Raw genomic sequence first — 18,503 nt, forward strand, 5'->3', positions numbered from 1 at the left:
GCTTTAGGAGCTCTTGATGACTGATTATCTTATTAAATGAAGGAGAAAAAAAAAGTAGTCTACAATGTCTAGTTTTTAACAGGGGAGTTTAACCCTCTTACATGTACTGGAATAACAGACCTGTCTGCTCCCACTTCTGTCACCTGTTTCTATAAAGGCTTCTTTTTCTTCTTATATTCTGTAATACCGAATTCTGTGTTCTTTGATTTCATTTCACAATTGTCTACTCTAATTATTTTAAAACAACTTAAAATTATTAAATCTTTGCTGAGTTTGCGTCAATGCTCCCAATCAATACTAGTCCTTTTCTATCATGACTTCATCATTACTGAGTTAATTCACCACCCAATCAGCTAAATATGTAACTTTTTTTCAGGAAGCGTGCATGAAAACAAGGGTAGGATGCTTTCCAAACTCTGTATTAAAGAATTAATGTCTTTTTTTGACTTCACAACTGAATGACAATTTGGTGGGCATAGTATTTGTAATTCTCAATCTATACCCTCAACACTCTGTATAAAAGTGTTCCATTATCTTTTGGCATTTAGTATTATGGAAGAAAAGTATGATTTGTGTTTCTCTGTATGCACCTTATTTCTTTTGCTAGAGTATCTATGATTACTTCATTTAAAAATTTGTCATGATGTGTCTAGATAGTTTTTTCCATTTACTTTTCTTAGAGCTCATTAACCCTTTTATTCTTTCTTTCTTTTGAAAACTGCTCTGTACCAACTATTTGGGGACACCTATAATTTGCAGTTCTCCATACCTACTGCATTCTTTTACATAATTGTTATTCTTTTATCTGTTTTTTTCTGCGTTCTTGAAAAATATTTTTCCCCTAGAGCACTGTTAGTGGTTTTCAGTCATCTTTTTTCCTACATTCAATGTGAACTGTACAAGTTTTTGTTTCCCTCTTCTTATTTTTTAAATTCGGGTCCCCTCTGTCCCTTTTACGTTTTCCCTGTGTAGGCTTTTATCTATTTATTCATCTTGGAACAGAGAGTGATTTGATGAGATCAAATTTGTACCATGAACAGTGTGGCTGGTGTGTGACTCTCCTGGGCTTCTGTCTACTGGGGAAGATAGTTTCAAGATGACTTGAAAAGAAGTATCAGATAACAAGGGTCAGCATAGGAACAAGAAGACTCACACAGGTCCCTTTATAGCATACCTTAGTTTTCTAGACCCAATCTAAAAATACAAGACTGGTAAGCAACTGGGTACCAGGTCATCCTAACTTTTGGGGTTTGTAGAATCCTATTCTCAGATCCACTTCTGGGAAACAAGGTGATATACATATCCTCTAAGCACTTTTAACCAAGGGCTATAAAATACCATCAAACACAGCTTTAGAAAAGTAAAGTGAAAATTCTTTTCCTATTCCAATTGTTTTTCACTTGGACATGGAACAGATTAAGTAGACCAAAATATATAACATAGTACAACAATATGTTTGTATCTAACTTGCTAAGGTATAATAAAAATCTGTTTTACTTATCTAAGCTAATGATCATGAACTGACCAATGAGAAATATACATATTCACTTTTTATTTGCATTATCAATTACATTTTGTTCAGTTTTAAGCACTAAATGAGTACTCAACAAAGGAGTTAACTTCACTAAGACTTACCGGTGTGTAACTATGCACACTTCCAACACTGTTCAAATTAACGGATGCCAAACTCTGATCTGAGAGACTGTTGTTAAGGCTACTGCGTGGGCTATCACTACCATCCTGATCAGTGTTGTACAATGTTACCTACAATGAAAAGAACAGCAACATTTGAATGAGCAATTCCCACTATAAAAATTACATTTTAAACAACTCTACAAAAATACAACTAACCGGGACTATGGAAGGAAGGCAAAATATTACTGGTCTTTCCTTTGGTGTGATCTGTGCTCTATACTCACTAATTCCATGTTCACCACAAAATACTTTCAAACTGAAGGATAGATCCCATCTAGAGGTACATAAATTCAACTTTCTAAATGGTACAATTAGTTCATCAACATTTAATAAGGGGATTATAATAGATTTTTATTGTTAAATATTTCTATAATGCATAAACTTATTTTTACTCAAGCTTTAAGCAAAACTGATCTTTCCTTCTTTCAAAATCTTAGGCATCAAAAAAAGAATACAAAAACCAGAATTTAGGCATCATGGTGTTTATAATACTGAAAAGCAGAAACTTAACTATCCAACGTATTTGCACAATCAATAAATATGTGATCTGATTTTAAAATAATATGCTAACATGTACATTAGATATGAAAGAACTATGTATCAAACTGTTATCGATGGTTAACTGGTAGGCAGCTGGGTATCCCTTAAGACTTTCATCACTGATGGTATATGTTTTTACAATGCTTAAGTCTGTATATAATATGCATTATCATTTTTAATTAGAAATAAGAACAAAAAGATATTTTTAAAAGAGGAAATTAGCCCAACTACCCTTTAAAGTTCTATTCATCTGCTACTACTTTCCTTTCTGTGCTCCTGCTTTCGTGGGAACCATTACTCCTGTACTGGCAGGCAGTAACTCCAGTGCCACCTAGGAAGCCCTCATTTGATTTTATGGGCTAATTAATTCTTGTTAAATGAAAAATATATATATATACTTATTTGGCTGTGCAGGGTCTTAGCTGCAGTATGTAGGATCTTCAATCTTTAACATGGCATGCGGTACCTCCCTGATCACAGACCAAATCTGGGCCCCTGGTATTGGGAGTTCAGACTCTTAGCCACTTCCCCAAATGTTTCTCCAACAGTAGACTGTTAGCAACTTGAGTTCCCCCCAAAATAAGTGTAAGCATTACACTTATGCTCTCTACTCAGTATACAAATAATAATACTTGCTGAATTTAATGACCAATTGATCTATCACCACTCTTCTGTCTAAACTAAAAATGGGGTCAAGCCCAATGTTCATCTGTCAAAAGCTGAAAGTGAAGGTCGTTCAGTCATGTCCGACTCTTTGTGACCCCATGGATTGTAGCCTGCCAGGTTCCTCTGTCCCTGGAATTCTTCAGGCAAGAATACTGGAGTGGGTAGCTGTTCCCTTCTCCATGGGATCTTTCCAACCCAGGGACTGAACCCAGGTCTCCCACAATGCAGGTGGATTCTTTACCTTATGAGCCACCAGGGAAGCCCAAGAAAACTTAAGTGGGTAGCCTATCCCTTCTCCAGGGGATCTTCCTGACCCAGAGATTGAACTGGGGTCTCCTGCATTGCAGGTGGATTTCCTACCAGCTGAGCTACCAGGGAGGTGAGGCATATATGCCTCTATATTTCAAGTAAAACCAAACTGTCTCACCTTCACATCAGCTAGGAATAATTATGTGTCTACGAACTAATTAAAGTGGATAAGGGAAAATGAGAGGAAATAAAACTATGGCAAAGATTTTTCTGGTATTTCCAGTATAAATTTCATTTTTTAAAAAAATCAACCTTACAGGCTCTTAAACAATAAAATATCAACAAATTACAACCATCCTTTCTATAGTCCTTCTGTTGGCTGCTCATTCTCTCCTGTCTATGCTGTTACCTATTACTCAAGCCAGAAATACTTCCCATCATCTTAGACAAATCCTCACAACTAAGGAAGATAAGATTTACTAAAATGTAACATAGAGTAAATATACAAATTATAGTTTGTTAATTAAAAAATGGGCATATTCATAGAATCATACTCATGTAATCAACAGTTCTCAAACTCTGATCATAGAAGCATTTTACAGTCTTAAAAATTAAGCAGTCAACAAGTTTTTGATATATTTATCAATAACTGGCGTATCAGAAATTAACAATTTTAAGTATTTATTAATCTAAAAATAATAATCACAAACTCAACTATATAACATAAAAAAATTTTCTCTCAATAAATAAGTAAAATTAGAAGGGTGTCACTGTTTCACATTTTTGTAAATCTCAAACCCTGGCTTAAAGGGAGAACAGCTAGATTCTCATATCTGCTTCTACGTTCCATTTGTTGCAATATGTTGTTCAGGTGGAAGGATAGGAAGAAAACCCGGCATCACACACACACACATATGGAAAAGGGAAGAATATTTTAATAGCTTTTTCAGATAACTTTAGTCTTTTTTGATACGACACTAAAATACAACAAATGGCGATTTTTAAAAGATTAGTTGCAATGGAGAACCTGAAACCACATGAATAAATTATCATACTCTTCTGCATTATAATCCACTTTCCACTTTGTATTCTGAATGCATCATTTATGATTTTATAACACTATACATTGATCATTTGAAAAATACTGTTCACGAAGCTTTGCAGATCTTCCAAATACTGACGTATTTCAAAACATCACACTTGTTAACATCACCAATAATCTCACTGGAAAAGACTGTGAAGTTATCAGACTCACTGCAGTGGATACAAGTTTTCCAAACTTATGTGTTTTGCTTAAAAGCTCAACTTTTACTATTGGCAAGAGACACTGTTAATTGTTTTCCTTGAAGTGAGAGGCTTATTCATTTTCAAGAAAATATCTGCCAAGTACTCAAATCTGAGTAATAGTGTCAGTTGGTCTTTCAAGTAAAATCACATCTCCATTAACAGAGCAGCTAGTTCAACATGAATGCTCTTCCTTGAAGCCATCACACCGTGTTTTACGCATACTTCTCACTTCACTGCTGCTGCTGCTAAGTCGCTTCAGTCGTGTCCGACTCTGTGCGACCCCACAGACGGCAGCCCACCAGGCTCCCCCGTCCCTGGGATTCTCTAGGCAAGAACACTGGAGTGGGTTGCCATTTCCTTCTCCAATGCATGAAAGTGAAAAGTGAAAGTGAAGTCACTCAGTCGTGTCCGACTCTTAGTGACCCCATGGACTGCAGCTTCACTGCACACTCTTAAAAAGATATGTACTCAAAGGTCATACTTTAATAAAATTATTTTTCCTGCATCACCAAGGATATTCTGAGGTAAAACGTTATGTCCCCCCCACAATCTGAAGGGTGTGTGGCTGTGAAGAATACAGTGAGTACTAGCACAGTCAGTACTGCCTTGCCTTGCGCTGATGTTTACCTGTATTGCTCCTGCTACATCCATGAAAACACAAAAACAAAGAAAAAGGCAAGTAATATTTTAGTATTATCATGGAATCCCAAAAAGAGTACTTGTTAGTCAGGTGTCCACAGATCACAGAACTACTGACATAGAACATACTGGCACACCAAAGACCTGCTCATAAACTCCCCCAATCATCATTCACCAGCCAGTCATTAGTTATCCACATTATCTCCTGTTACAGGTAACCTTTATACAGACAGCTACCATTAATGATTAGTTTCATACTATGTATATATCCTTTTCTATCCTTTTGCAGCAAATTTAGCTCAAGGATTACATAAGCTTTGTTTCATACAGCATTAGTATCAGCTCTTAATCTTTATTACTTCCTTCATTCCATTTTTAAAAATTTGGGGTTTTTTTCACACAATTGAGAACTTTATATTAAGGTCTCTGATCCATCTGAAATTGATTTTTGTGAACAAAAAATCTCACTTTACTACTGATTCAGCATCATTTGTTGAAAGACATCACTGAACTCTGTTCCATAAGTCTGTCTGTCTGTTCTTATGCTAATATTACACTTTCAATTATTATAGCTTTACTCTTGATATCTGGAAGTATAAATCCTCTTTTACCTTTATCTTCAATATTTTCTTCAATTACTGTTTCCCATCTGGAGTCTCATTTATATTTCAAAATTAGCTGTTCATTTTCTACTAACTTCCTTTTCCTAAAAAAAGCATTGTGGAATTTTGACTCGGATATTAAATCTACTGACTTCTTTACAATAATCTTCTTTACAAAAACTACATATCTACTAATTTATACCCTTTATTCTCTTAGGAATTCTTTATAGTTTTTTTTGTCTTGCATTCAATCCTAGATATCTGAGATATTGTGGGCTTGGTTTCAGACCACTGCAATAAAGAAAGTATCAAAATAAAGTGAGTCACACCATTTTTTTGGCTTCCTAGTACATAAAAAAGTCATGTTTACACTGTACTAATTCTATGAAGTGTGTTAACAGCATTATGTCTAAAGGAACAATGTACATACCTTAATTTAAAAGTACTTTATTAGCTCAAACAAAAACAAAAAAAAACTAACCATCAGCTGACAACACAGTGTTGCCAGAAAACTTCAATTTGTAAAAAGTGCAGTATCTGGGCAGGGTAATACAGCAAAGCACAATAAAACAAGGTATCTCTATACCTGATGCTTTTGAATGCTAATGTAAGCATTATCTTCCAAATTTTGTTTTCTGTCTATGGCTAATACAAAGAAATACGAATGACTTCCAAAATCCAACAATGATCTAATATTGACACTTTTGTAAATTCATTTTTTAATTCTAAGAGTTTATCTATAGATTCTTTTGAGTTTTCCGTATGAACAATCATGTCATCTGTGAGTGACAGCTTTACTTCTGACTTCCTGAATTTTAAACTTTTTCTTTTTTCGTAACTAATTTCTACTCTCCTTGCCTGAACACTATGACTGTCATATATTTTACTTTTATGTGTTACAAATCCACAATTTGTTTTTGGAATTTTTGCTTTACACAGTTATCTCTTAAACAGATTGACTCCGGGTCATAACTTCAGTTAATACTCTGTGTTATGACTCCAGTCATAATGACTGGACCACCAGGGAGGTCTCCCATCTAGCTTATTTTTCAACTCAAACATAATTTTTCCCTAAACATAAATTTTATCCCTAAAGATTTTGATTTGGGTTTTTAAAATGTCTTCCAAGTGTCTATATACATATTCAACCTGAACTTCCATAAAATATAATAACAGTTCCCACTAACTCCTAGCCTCAGGCTTTATTGAGATATAACTGACATATGACATTGTGTAAGTTTAAGGTGTAGTTTGATATATATTACAAAATCACTACCATCACAACGTTAGCTAACAACTCCATCACCTCACAGGATCATCATTCCTTTTAATGGCAAGAACATTTAAGATCTAATTTCCCAGAAACTTTTCTGTATATAACAGTGCTGTATTACCATGCATGTAATCACAAAGCTATATATTAGATTTCTAAAACTTTATCATCTTATAACAAAAAAAAAAAACTCCCTGTGACCATATCCCCATTTCTCCCCACCCCCTAGGCCCACAGTAACCACCATTCTATTCTGTTTTTCTGAGTCTGGCCTTTCAAGACTCCACATACAAGTAATATCATCATATAGTATTTTCTTTCTCTACCTGACTTATTTCACTAAGCATAAGCCTTCAAGGTCCATCCATTTTGTCACCAATAGCAGGATTTCTGTCTCATGGCTGAGCATTATTCCATTATAAATTATGTACCACATTTTCTTTATCCATTCATCTGCTGACGGACACTTTTAGGTTAGTCCATGTCTTGGCTCATGGTAACTGGTTTAACGTTCTCTTCTACTAGTTCTATCATGCGTGACATTTCTGGGTCAGTTCTGAGTGACTGGTAATTCTCATTAGGGACTGTTTTTTACTGCTTTTTTGACGGCCTTTTTATTGAATGCTGGACTACTGTGAATTTACATTATTAAGTGCTATATTTTTATATTCCTATAAATGTTCTTGGGCTTTATTCTGGGACACAGTTAAATTATCTGACAACAGGAATGAAATATGGTTACAAGCTATATCATGGATGAACTCTGAAAATGTATTTAGTGAAAGAAGTTGGACATAAAAGGCCATATATTCTGCAATTCCACTTATATGAAAGGTCCAGAATATGCAAATACAGTTTTAGAAGATGTATTAATGGTTACCAGGGGATGGAGGAGATGGGAAATGAATGATAAGGGGTATGGAATTTTCTTTTGGGAGTAATGAAAATGTTCTGGAACTAGATAATAATTAATGGTCGTACAACCTTATGGATATACCAAAAACCACTGACTGTAAACTTTAAAAGGGTGAATTTATGGGCTTTGAATTGTATTTGGGAAAAAAAAAATTAATTTGAAAAAGGCTATTACTTTAAAACAGTTTGAGCCTTCTGGGTTTTTCTTTTAAAGTGTATAAATAGGACCAGATCAGTATTTTAAACTAGGGCCAATTTTGTTCCATTACGAGGGCAAAAGACTGAATTACAAAGCATCTCACTGTGGTGGGAACAGTAATTACTTCTGGCCCATTGAATGTCAATGACTGCCGACACCAATACTTTCAGGTGGTTCTTTCCTCAGTCTCAATAATTACCTTCAAATACCCAGTTAATAGGGCTTCCCTGGTGGCTCAGACAGTAAAGCGTCTGCCCGCAATGTGGGAGACCCGAGACCCAAGTTCAATCCCTGGGTTGGGAAGATCCCCTGGAGAAGGAAATGGCAACCCACTCCAGTACTCTTGCCTGGAAAACTTCCATGGACTGTGGAGCCTGGTACGCGACAGTCCGGAAGACTCAAGAGGAACCCTCTGTGTAACTCTGAAATTCCTCTCTGTGCAGCTCTCTCCTCTGACATGCCGCCCTGGCAACGCCAGCCACCAAGTTCTCCTGGTTCTAGTTCCAGTTTGTGTCCTGGAAACTTTCTCCAGGCAGTAATCTAGTAAGTACAACCACAGGACTCACTTTGTTCACCATTTCTCAGGGGATAACTGTCTTTATGACCCAATCTCTTGAAAACCATTGTTTGATATACATTGTCTATTTTTTCAGTTGTCTGAAGTAACAAATTAAGTCTAGACCCTGCTCTTCCACCTTGGCTAGAAACAAATTATCTACTTTATTAATCTTTTATAAAGAAGTGAATGTCTGTTTGTTGACTCAGGCTTCAGTACACCTGCTTTCTATTTCACTGACCTCTATTTTTATGTCCTCCTCCTTAGAATTTATTTTGCTCTTCTTTTTCTAGATGCTTAAACTGTTAACATTCCATCTTTATTGTATTCTACTACATGCAATTGAGGCTAATATTTTGTGCTCTACAGGCTTTGATATTTCATATTTCTGTTCTTCATCAATCCAACTATTTTCTAATTTCTGTAATGACTCTTCCTTGATCCACGGGTTGTGTAACTATATTGCTTATTTTGCAAACTTTGGGTGATTTTCTCATTACGTCCTTGCTATTATCTCTACCTTTAATTCCACTGCATTTGAAAATACTCACTGTATGTTGTTGGTTTCTGAAATTTGCTGAGAATCACTTTAATGCTCTAGCACAAGTCAGTATAACATGATCAATTCTGGTAATTATTCCATGCATACGTTAAAAAAAAAAGTCTATTCTACAACCGTTGGATAAGACATTCTATATATCAGTTGAGTCAAATTTCCTAATTTTGTAGTTCAATTCTTTTAAATATCTTGAATAGGATTTGTCTGATTTTTGTGTTTTGGTATTGATCTGCTGTTTTATGATTTCTAGAGACATGTTATGGAGAAGGAAATCGCAACCCACTCCAGTACTCTTGCCTGGAAAATCCCATGGATGGAGGACCTTGGTAAGGCTGCAGTCCATGGGGTCACTAAGAGTCGGACACAACTGAGCAACTTCACTTTCACTTTCATGCATTGGAGAAGGAAATGGCAACCCACTCCAGTATTCTTGGAGATTCCTGGAGAATCCCAAGGACAGAGGAGCCTGATGGGCTGCCGTCTATAGGGTCGCACAGAATTGGACACAACTGAAGCAACTAAGCAGCAGCAGCAGAGACATGTTAAAACCCACCTCACTGGTCAAAGATCCATCCGTTTCTTCTTTCAGTCCTGCCAGGTTCTGAGGCTGTTATTAAGCATATGCAAATTTAGTAGTGTTACAGTTAATTACTGAAATGGTCCTTTTCCAAAAATAAATCTTTGTTTTTAGTGACGTGTCTTCTTTCTTTTACAATTTATCTTGTATAAGTAGAACATAGTTTAATTTTTGTATTTCCATCCAGTCTGACAATTTTAGCATTTTAAAAAAATTGAAGTTATTTAATTTTCAATGTTGTATTAGTTTCTGGTGTGCAGCAAAGTGATTGTTATACACACACACACATATATGCTTCTTCACATTCTTTTTCATTATACTTTACTATAGGGTATTGAATATAGTTCCCTGAGCTTTACAGTAAGATCTTGTTGTTTATTTACTTTATATATAGTAGTGTATATCTGCTAATTCAAAACTCTTGTTTTATCCCTTCCCCACTCTCTTTTCACTTCGGTAACCATAACTTTTTCACATTTGTCAGTCTGTTTCAAATACGTTCATTTATGTCGTATCTTAGACTCCACATGTAAGTGATATCATAGGATTCTTGTCTAGAACTTTCTGACTTACTTCACTTGGCACGATAACTTCTAGGTCCACCCATGTTGCTGCAAATGGCATTATTTCATTCTTTTTTACAACTGAGTAGTATTTCACTGTATATACATACCACATCTTCTTTATCCATTCCTCTGTCAATGGACATTTAGGTTGCTTCCAGGTTTTGGCTATTGTAAACAGTCAATGAACGAATACTGGAGTGCATGTATCCTTTTGGATCACATTCTTCTCCAGATATATGCCTAGGAGTGGGATTGCAGGGTCACATGGTAGCTCTATTTTCAGTTTTTAAGGAACCTCTATACTTTTCTCCATAGTAGCTGTACAAATTTACATTCCCACCATCAGTGTACAAGAGTTCCCTTCTCTCTACCCTTCTCCAGCAATTACTGTTTGTGAAATTTTGATGGTGTGAAGTGATATCTCATTGTAGTTCTGATTCACATTTCTCTAGTAATTAGCAACGTTGAACATCTTTTCATGTGCCTAATGTCCATCTGTATGCCTTCTTTGGAGAAATGTCTATTTAGGTCTTCTGTCCATTTTTTGAGTGGGTTGTTTTGATGCTGTTGAGTGTCATGAGCTCTTTGTAAATTTTGGAGACTAATCCCTTATCTGTCACATCATTTGCAAATATTTTCTCCCAATCTGTGGGTTGTCTTTACGGTTTATTTATTGTTTGCTGTGCAAAAGCTCCTGAGTGTAAGTAGGTCCCATTTGTTTCCTTTTGTTTTTATTTCCATTATACTGGGAGATGGAATGAAAAATATATTGCTGTGATTTATGTCAGAGAGTGTTCTGCCTATGTTTTCCTCTAATTTTATAGCATCCAGTCTTACAAATAGGTGTTTAATCCATTTTGAGCTTATTTTTCTGTATGGAGTTAAAGAATGATCTAATTTCATTGTTTTACATGTAGCTGTCCAGTTTCCCCAGCACCATTTGTTTGTTGTATAGTCTTGCCTCCTCTGTCACAGATTAATTGACCACAGGTGCAAAGGTTTATTTCTGGGTTTTCTATCCTATTCCATTGATCTATATTTCTATTTTTGTCCCAGTACAATATTATTTTGATTAATTAACTTTGTAGTATAATCTGAGTCAAGGAGCTTGATTCCTCCAGTTCCGTTTTTCTTTCTCAAGACAGGGCAAGTGTCCTTAATTTCATGTCTGCAGTCACCATCTGCAGTGATTTTGGAGTTCCCCAAAATACAATCTGTCACTGCTTCCAGTTTCCCCCCATCTATTTGCCATGAAGTGATGGAACCAGATGCCATGATCTTAGTTTCTTTATTGTTGAGTTTCAAGTGAGTTTTTTCACTCTCCTCTCTCACTCTCATGAAGAGGCTCTTCAGTTCCTCTTCCCTTTCTGTCATTGCTCAAGAGATTATCTTTTCTCAATTGTGTATTCTTGCCTCCTTCAGTTCAGTTCAGTTGCTCAGTTGTCTCCAACTCTTTGCGACCCCATGAATTGAAGCACGCCAGGCCTCCCTGTCCATCACCAACTCCCAGAGTTCACTCAGACTCACGTCCATCGAGTCAGTGATGCCATCCAGCCATCTCATCCTCTGTCATCCCCTTCTCCTCCTGCCCCCAATCCCTCCCAGCATCAGAGTCTTTTCCAATGAGTCAACTCTTCGCATGAGGTGGCCAAAGTACTGGAGTTTCAGCTTTAGCATCATTCCTTCCAAAGAAATCCCAGGGCTGATCTTCAGAATGGACTGGTTGGATCTCCTTGCAGTCCAAGGGACTCTCAAGAGTCTTCTCCAACACCACACTTCAAAAGCATCAATTCTTCGGCACTCAGCTTTCTTCACAGTCCAACTCTCACATCCATACATGACCACTGAAAAAACCATAGCCTTGACTAGATGGACCTTTGTGATTAATTGACTATGGTGGGTGGATTTATTTCTGGGCTCTGTATTCCGTTCCACTGATCCATATGTATGTTTTTCTGTCAATATCATGCTGTTTTGATTACAACAGCTTTGCAGTATTGTCTGAAGTCTGGGAAGGTTATGCTTCTAGCTTTGTTCTTTTCCCTCAGGTTTACTTTGGCAATTCTGTTTCTTTTATGGTTCCACATAAAGTTTAGGATTATTCTAGTTCTGTGGAAAACATCATGGGTAATTTTATAGGGATCACATTAAGTGTGTAGACTGCTTTGAATAGTATAGCGATTTTAAAAATATACTGCATATACTGATCCATTCTTGTGACCCTGAGATGAATCCGACTTGATCATAGTATCATCCTCAGCTTAGCAATGTCCAACTCTTTCACAATCAGGGACTGTAGCTCGCCTGACTTCTCTTTCCATGGGATTATCCTGGCAAGAATACTGGAGTGGGTAGCTATTTCCTTCTCTAGGGGATCTTCCCAATCCAGATAAAAACACACGTCTCCTGTGGCTCCTGCATTGGCAAGCAGATTCTGAGCCACCTAAGAATTTTTATGTATTCTTCGATTTGGCTTGCTAATATTTTGTTGAGAATTTTTGCATCTATATGAATCAAAGATATTGTCCTGTAATTTTTTTGTTATTGTCTATGTCTGTTTTTGGTATCACAGTGATAAGAGCTTCATAGAATGACTTTAGAAGAGTTCTCCCCCCGCCTTTTCAATCTTTTGGAAGAGTCTGAGAAGGACTGGTATAAATTCTTGGTATGGTTGGTAGCTTTCTTCAGTGAAGCCATCTGGTCCTAGACTGTTGTCTGCAGTGAGTTTCTCTTTTTTTTTTACAGATTCTATTTCACTTCTGGTGTATTATGTATTTCTTCTTGATTCAGTTTTGGTAGGGTGTATTTTTCTAGAAACTTGTCCATTTCTTAGTATAGTTCAAAGTATTCTCTTATGGGTTTTTGTGTTTTTGCAGTATCAGTTATTACTTCTCTTTCACTTCTTACTTTGTTTGGGTCCTCTCTTCTGCTTGGTGAGCCTGGCCAGAAGTTTATTCATATTGTCTACCCTTTCACAGAACCAGTTCTTGGTTTTATTTATTTTTTCCTATTTTTTTTAAAAATTTCTATTTACTATTTCTTTCTTTCTGCTGACTTTAGGTTTTGTTTATTCTTTTCCTAATTCTTTTGGGTGGTAGGTTGTTTGACACTTTTCTTATTTTTCTGAGGAACGCCTATATCACTATGAACTTCCCTCTAAGAACTGCTTTGCTGCATCCCATTGATTTTGTATGGTTGTTTGTCATTTGTCTCAAGGTATTTTAAATTTCTTTGATTTCATTGTGGATGCACTGGTTGTTTAGCTGCCATGTAATCTTTTTTTTCTTTTCTCATTTCTCTTTCTACAGTTGATTTCTAGTTTCATGCTATTGTGGTCAGAAAAGATTCTTTGGCTTTTAAATTGAATATTCAGTGCATTTACATTTAACATATTTCCTAATGCAATTAGATTTAAATACTATTTATTCTCCTGTGTTCCCATTTCTTCTCTGTTCATTTTTTTCTCCTTTCTTGGATACTTTGGATTAATCAAGGATTTATTATTTTTCCTTACTTGGTAATATTCTTTTACTATTCTTGTAGTAAGCTAGACCAGTGGTTTATAAGGTAAGCAACCTGAACCAATACAAGACCAATACCTGAGAACTTCAAAGAAATGCAGTTTTTCAGATCTCAATCCAGACTAAGAGAATCAGAAATTCTCAGAGTAGGGCCCAGGAATCTGAGTTTTTAACAAGCCTTCCTAGTTATTCTGATATATACTGAAGTATTAAGAATCAGTACCCTCTATTTTGCTACACGTCTTTGAGTTAGTACTTTTACTACTTGCCACACAATGTGAAGACATTAAGTACATGCATTTCCTGTCTTACCCTAGTACTGTCATGTACTTTTTAACTTCTGCAAGCATTTTAGACTCCAAATCATTGTGTTATACAACAGCACTGCTATTGTTTTAATCACTGAATACATATTTCTATTTACTGACATACATATTCTTTTGGTTTTCTTCATTCTTTTCTGCACAGGGCAATTTTCCTTCTATGTGAAAAATTAACCTCCTTTAATTTTTTTAATATGGGTGAACTAGTAACATTCCCTCACATTTTGTTTCTGTAAAAGACTATTTTTTAACCCTTTTTCATAGAAATTCTAATTTGAGAATTCTGGGTTAGCAGGTATTTCCTTTCAGCACTACAAAAAGTTCATTCTGGTGGTCTTTTATCATTTCTATTCAGAATTCAGTGTGTTTCTTTAAAGTTGCCTGTTATTTTCCTGATTTTAAGTTGGTTTTTTTTTTAATTCTTGTTTTTCTGTAGTTTGATTTTTATTTGCCTAATAGTGATTTCTTTTAATTGGTCTTTCCTGAGCTTCTCAGGACTTCTTGAATCTGTACTGTGTTATCTTTTATCAGTCTTAAAAAATTAAAACACTGCTTCTTCTCTATTTCCTTTTCTTCTCCTCTGGAACCCTAATGGCAAGTTCAGTAGAGCTTTTCCCGATATCCCATTTATCTCCTAAATTTTATGAATTGTCCAGGATTTTCCATCATGCGTCAGTATGCATATCTTGTACTATCTTCCAGTTCACTGATTCTCTCCTCTGGTGGGTCTAATCTTCTCTTAAACCCATCCATTGAATTCTTAATTTCAGTTGTTATACTTCTTAGTTCTCTTGATTCTTCCACACAGATTCCAATTAAATTTTCTATAATTTGCCTATTTTCTTCAACATATTAGTCACAGTTATTTAAAAATCAGTATCTAGATCACTTGTGGATACTGTGATATCCTTTGTCTTTCCCCTGTCTTGGCATTTAATTATTTGGTCTTGTTTCCTGGAATGTCTGACAATTCTTTCCTGAAAATGAGACCTTACTTATGAAAACTTGAAAAAGCTGAGGATATGTTATCTTCCAGAAAGAATTTAGTTTCCTTTTGGCAAGTAGATTAGCATACCACGCTAATAACAGTTTGAAACTGGTGTTATTTTTGGTTTGCTCTTACTCATAGAATATAATCTTTCTGAATTATCGATCTGAAATACTGGGGTGATTACCATAGCTCCCTTCTGGAAGAACTACAATTTTTGTTCCCCCTTCTCTGTGAGACTGCTGAATCCTGGCTAGTGCCAGCTCTACCTGATTTGTCTGTGTCCGAGTCCAAGCACACACAGGTTAGTGGTCAGCAAAAGCCTTAAGTGGATACTGCTTGCTAAAAGTTGAGGTTCACTTTTGAGATTCCTCAGGATAATGGTCCTTAAGCCCTGGCTCTTTGGCAACCTCAAACTTCAGCTTTTACCTCCCTAGCTCAATGACTGCTCAAGGTTTGCAGTTTTCTGTTCAGCCCCTATGCCATGCACTGAGAAGTGGGAAACGTCCCAAAGGAAAATATGTATAGCTTATCTCAGTGTGCTACCCTTTTTATTGAGATTTTCACTTCTGAAATTCTATCTTTTTCTCCAATGCCTCTCCCCTCTTTTTAACTGGTAGGCAGGGGGTGGGGGATGGAGTGGTAATTTTATATAGATAGGGAGAAGGGTTAATCTGATACTAGCTATTCTATCATATCTGAAAGTAGAAGTCCAAAAACTCCAGCTAATAGTCATGAAGTCTCAGCATTATTATTTTCTAATTGTTTCCTAACAGCCACAACTTCCATGTTTAGAACTCAGTATCTCCTACTTGGACCACTGCAAAGAACAGTACTGGATACTTCTGATTCCAGCCCATAGATTTCACCAGAAATACTCAAGTCTAGCTGGCTACCCTCAGGGATGATTTTTTAAAGTACAGGTTTCTGGGTCCTCTCCATAAAGATAAAGTAATTGATTTGGTAGGGCTGCAATGGAATCTAGGAATTACTACCATCACCAAACAAACATACACACTAACATACTCACCCCTCTCCTAAGTGATTCTGGTGCCATCAGCCTGTATATTGTTATCTGACAAAAATTATTACTCTTTATCTCAGCTGCAAGTTCCCTATCTAAATTAGAAATCTGACTCTGATATAACCTGTCTTCTGTTAGTCCATTAACTTTAACAAATAGAAAGATACTACATATAGCAATTGAGTATGTGTATGTGTTTGTGTTTATGTAGGTGCACAAGAGAGTACAAGCATGAGAGATAAAAAAACAGAGCAAGTGAAAACAAGGGAAACAAGAGGAGAGGGTAAAAGCAAGACTGACAGATTATATGAGTACAAGTGTGGGAAATATACATCCTCAAGGTGCCCATCATGGTCCAGTAAGGAGGAAACAAATGCACAGAACTGAGTTACTTCATGAACCTCCCACAGCCTTTATAGGGTTTTGAGATATGAAGTTAAGAAATTACCTTCATTTCAAATATCTCTTGATACAAAGAGATATTTGTATCCCACTAGGTATACTTGGAGAAGGCAATGGCACCCCATTCCAGTACTCTTGCCTGGAAACTCCCATGGACAGAGAAGCCTGGTAGGCTGCAGTCCATGGGGTTGCGAACAGTCGGACACGGGACACGACTGAGAGACTTCACTTTCACTTTTCACTTTCATGCATTGGAGAAGGAAATGGCAACCCACTCCAGTGTTCTTGCCTGGAGAATCCCAGGGACGGGGGAGCCTGGTGAGCTGCTGTCTGTGGGGTCGCACAGAGTTGGACACGTCTGAAGTGACTTAGCAGCAGCAGCAGGTATACTTAATAATGAGCTGGCACAAAGTTTTGACCCTTGTCTAAAAAAGAAAAAATTGCAGTAGACTACCTCATATTATTTCTGGGTATGTACCTAGACTTGAATATCATGAAAGATGTTGACCAACATTCAAATCAACTCTAGAAGTTTGCCTGAACTATTTACCTTACTGGATTCAGTTGATGCCCTGGGACTTTGTCAATCTTTTTTTAAATCACATATTTAGAGGGGTAACCAATGATATTGAAACAAACTGATTCAATAAAATGCTGTACTCAAAAAAAGTTTTTGGGACCGGAAATGTCAAGAATTTAGATTTAATATAGAGCTTCCCAATAAGTATTTTTCAATTTTCCAGAGCATTATTTATTTACTTCTAACTTACGTAAAGCTAAAAAGCATTGAGGATTCAGCTTTCAAACTGCCATGTATGGTTTGGTCAAACTGATATCTTCTTGAACCTCAACCATAAAGAAACCTGTTGTTACTATATAAGTGAATAAAATGTATTATCAATGACATTTCAAAAATGTTCAAAAAAAAAGAATTACTTTGTTAGTCACAGTGTTGATTGCCAGAGTTGGAGAGGCACTTCCCGAAATAATACACTCCATTCCCAAAGAATCTGAATCTATGCTATATGGAGTTGAGGCCTAAAATACAAGAACAAAATAAATAATTATTAGCTCATAAAACCACCAACTTTAACACAATTTGAAGTTATTTCACAAAATTCTCCAACATCCAGTTTTGTACTTTGTTTCTGAAAATAAATTCCTTGCTGAATTATCTTCTACTATATTTTAATAGGCTACTACTAACCTGATATGGCACCCCACTCCAGTACTCTTGCCTGGAAAATCCCATGGACAGAGGAGCCTGGTGGGCTGCAGTCCATGGGGTCGCTAAGAGTCGGACACGACTGAGCGACTTCACTTTCACTTTTCACTTTGATGCGTTGGAGAAGGAAATGGCAACCCACTCCAGTGTTCTTGCCTGGAGAATCCCAGGGACGGGGAGCCTGGTGGGCTGCCGTCTATGGGGTCGCACAGATCGGACACGACTGAAGCAACTTAGCAGCAGCAGCAGCAACCGGATATGGAGAAGGAAATGGCAACCCAATCCAGTATTCTTGCCTGGAGAATCCCATGGACAGAAGAGCCTGGTGGGCTATCATTCATAGGGTTGCAAAGAGTCAGACACAAATGAAGTGACGTAGCACACACCCACTGACCTGATAATCACCATGGGCTATGGAATGAGTTTACAATGAGAGAGAAACTTCTGTAGCTGATACTGCTAATAGTCCCCTAATGCCAATCCCTCCCTCTTCTACCTTTTAGTAATGGACCTCTGTAGTCATTAATTCATCAGTGCCCAGCTAAAGACCACCTTTTCCAGCCTCATTTGCAACTACTTGCACTGATGGGACTAAGGTGTGACAAATGGGATTTGAGCAAGAGTGAAGTGTGCAACTTTTGGGTCATGTCTTTGAAAAGAATTTGCTTATCCCCCATTCTATTTCCCTCTCCCTGCA

At 36.7% G+C, this 18,503-nt stretch overlaps 1 protein-coding gene across 17 annotated transcripts in view; it reads right to left on the reverse strand.

Moving 5' to 3' along the window:
- The window catches only part of FOXJ3 (forkhead box J3), a 127,229-nt gene that overhangs the window by 19,644 nt on the left and 89,082 nt on the right, over positions 1-18,503 (reverse strand). For 7 of the 17 annotated variants that reach the window (XM_086382398.1, XM_086382314.1, XM_086382294.1 and 4 more), the window contains 3 exons: positions 17,518-17,619; positions 9,734-9,787; positions 1,636-1,764 (listed from right to left, as the gene is read on the reverse strand). In XM_086382398.1, the coding sequence (XP_086238524.1) occupies positions 1,636-1,764; positions 9,734-9,787; positions 17,518-17,619 (285 nt within the window). The remainder of the gene's footprint in view (positions 1-1,635; positions 1,765-9,733; positions 9,788-17,517; positions 17,620-18,503) is intronic. The other 10 variants (XM_086382346.1, XM_086382327.1, XM_086382440.1 and 7 more) reach the window with 2 other exon arrangements.

This window comes from Bos grunniens, chromosome 3 (assembly GCF_055505025.1).
Source record: "Bos grunniens cultivar Pamir isolate PY7600 chromosome 3, Bosgru_T2T1.0, whole genome shotgun sequence".
Lineage (NCBI taxonomy): Eukaryota > Metazoa > Chordata > Mammalia > Artiodactyla > Bovidae > Bos > Bos grunniens.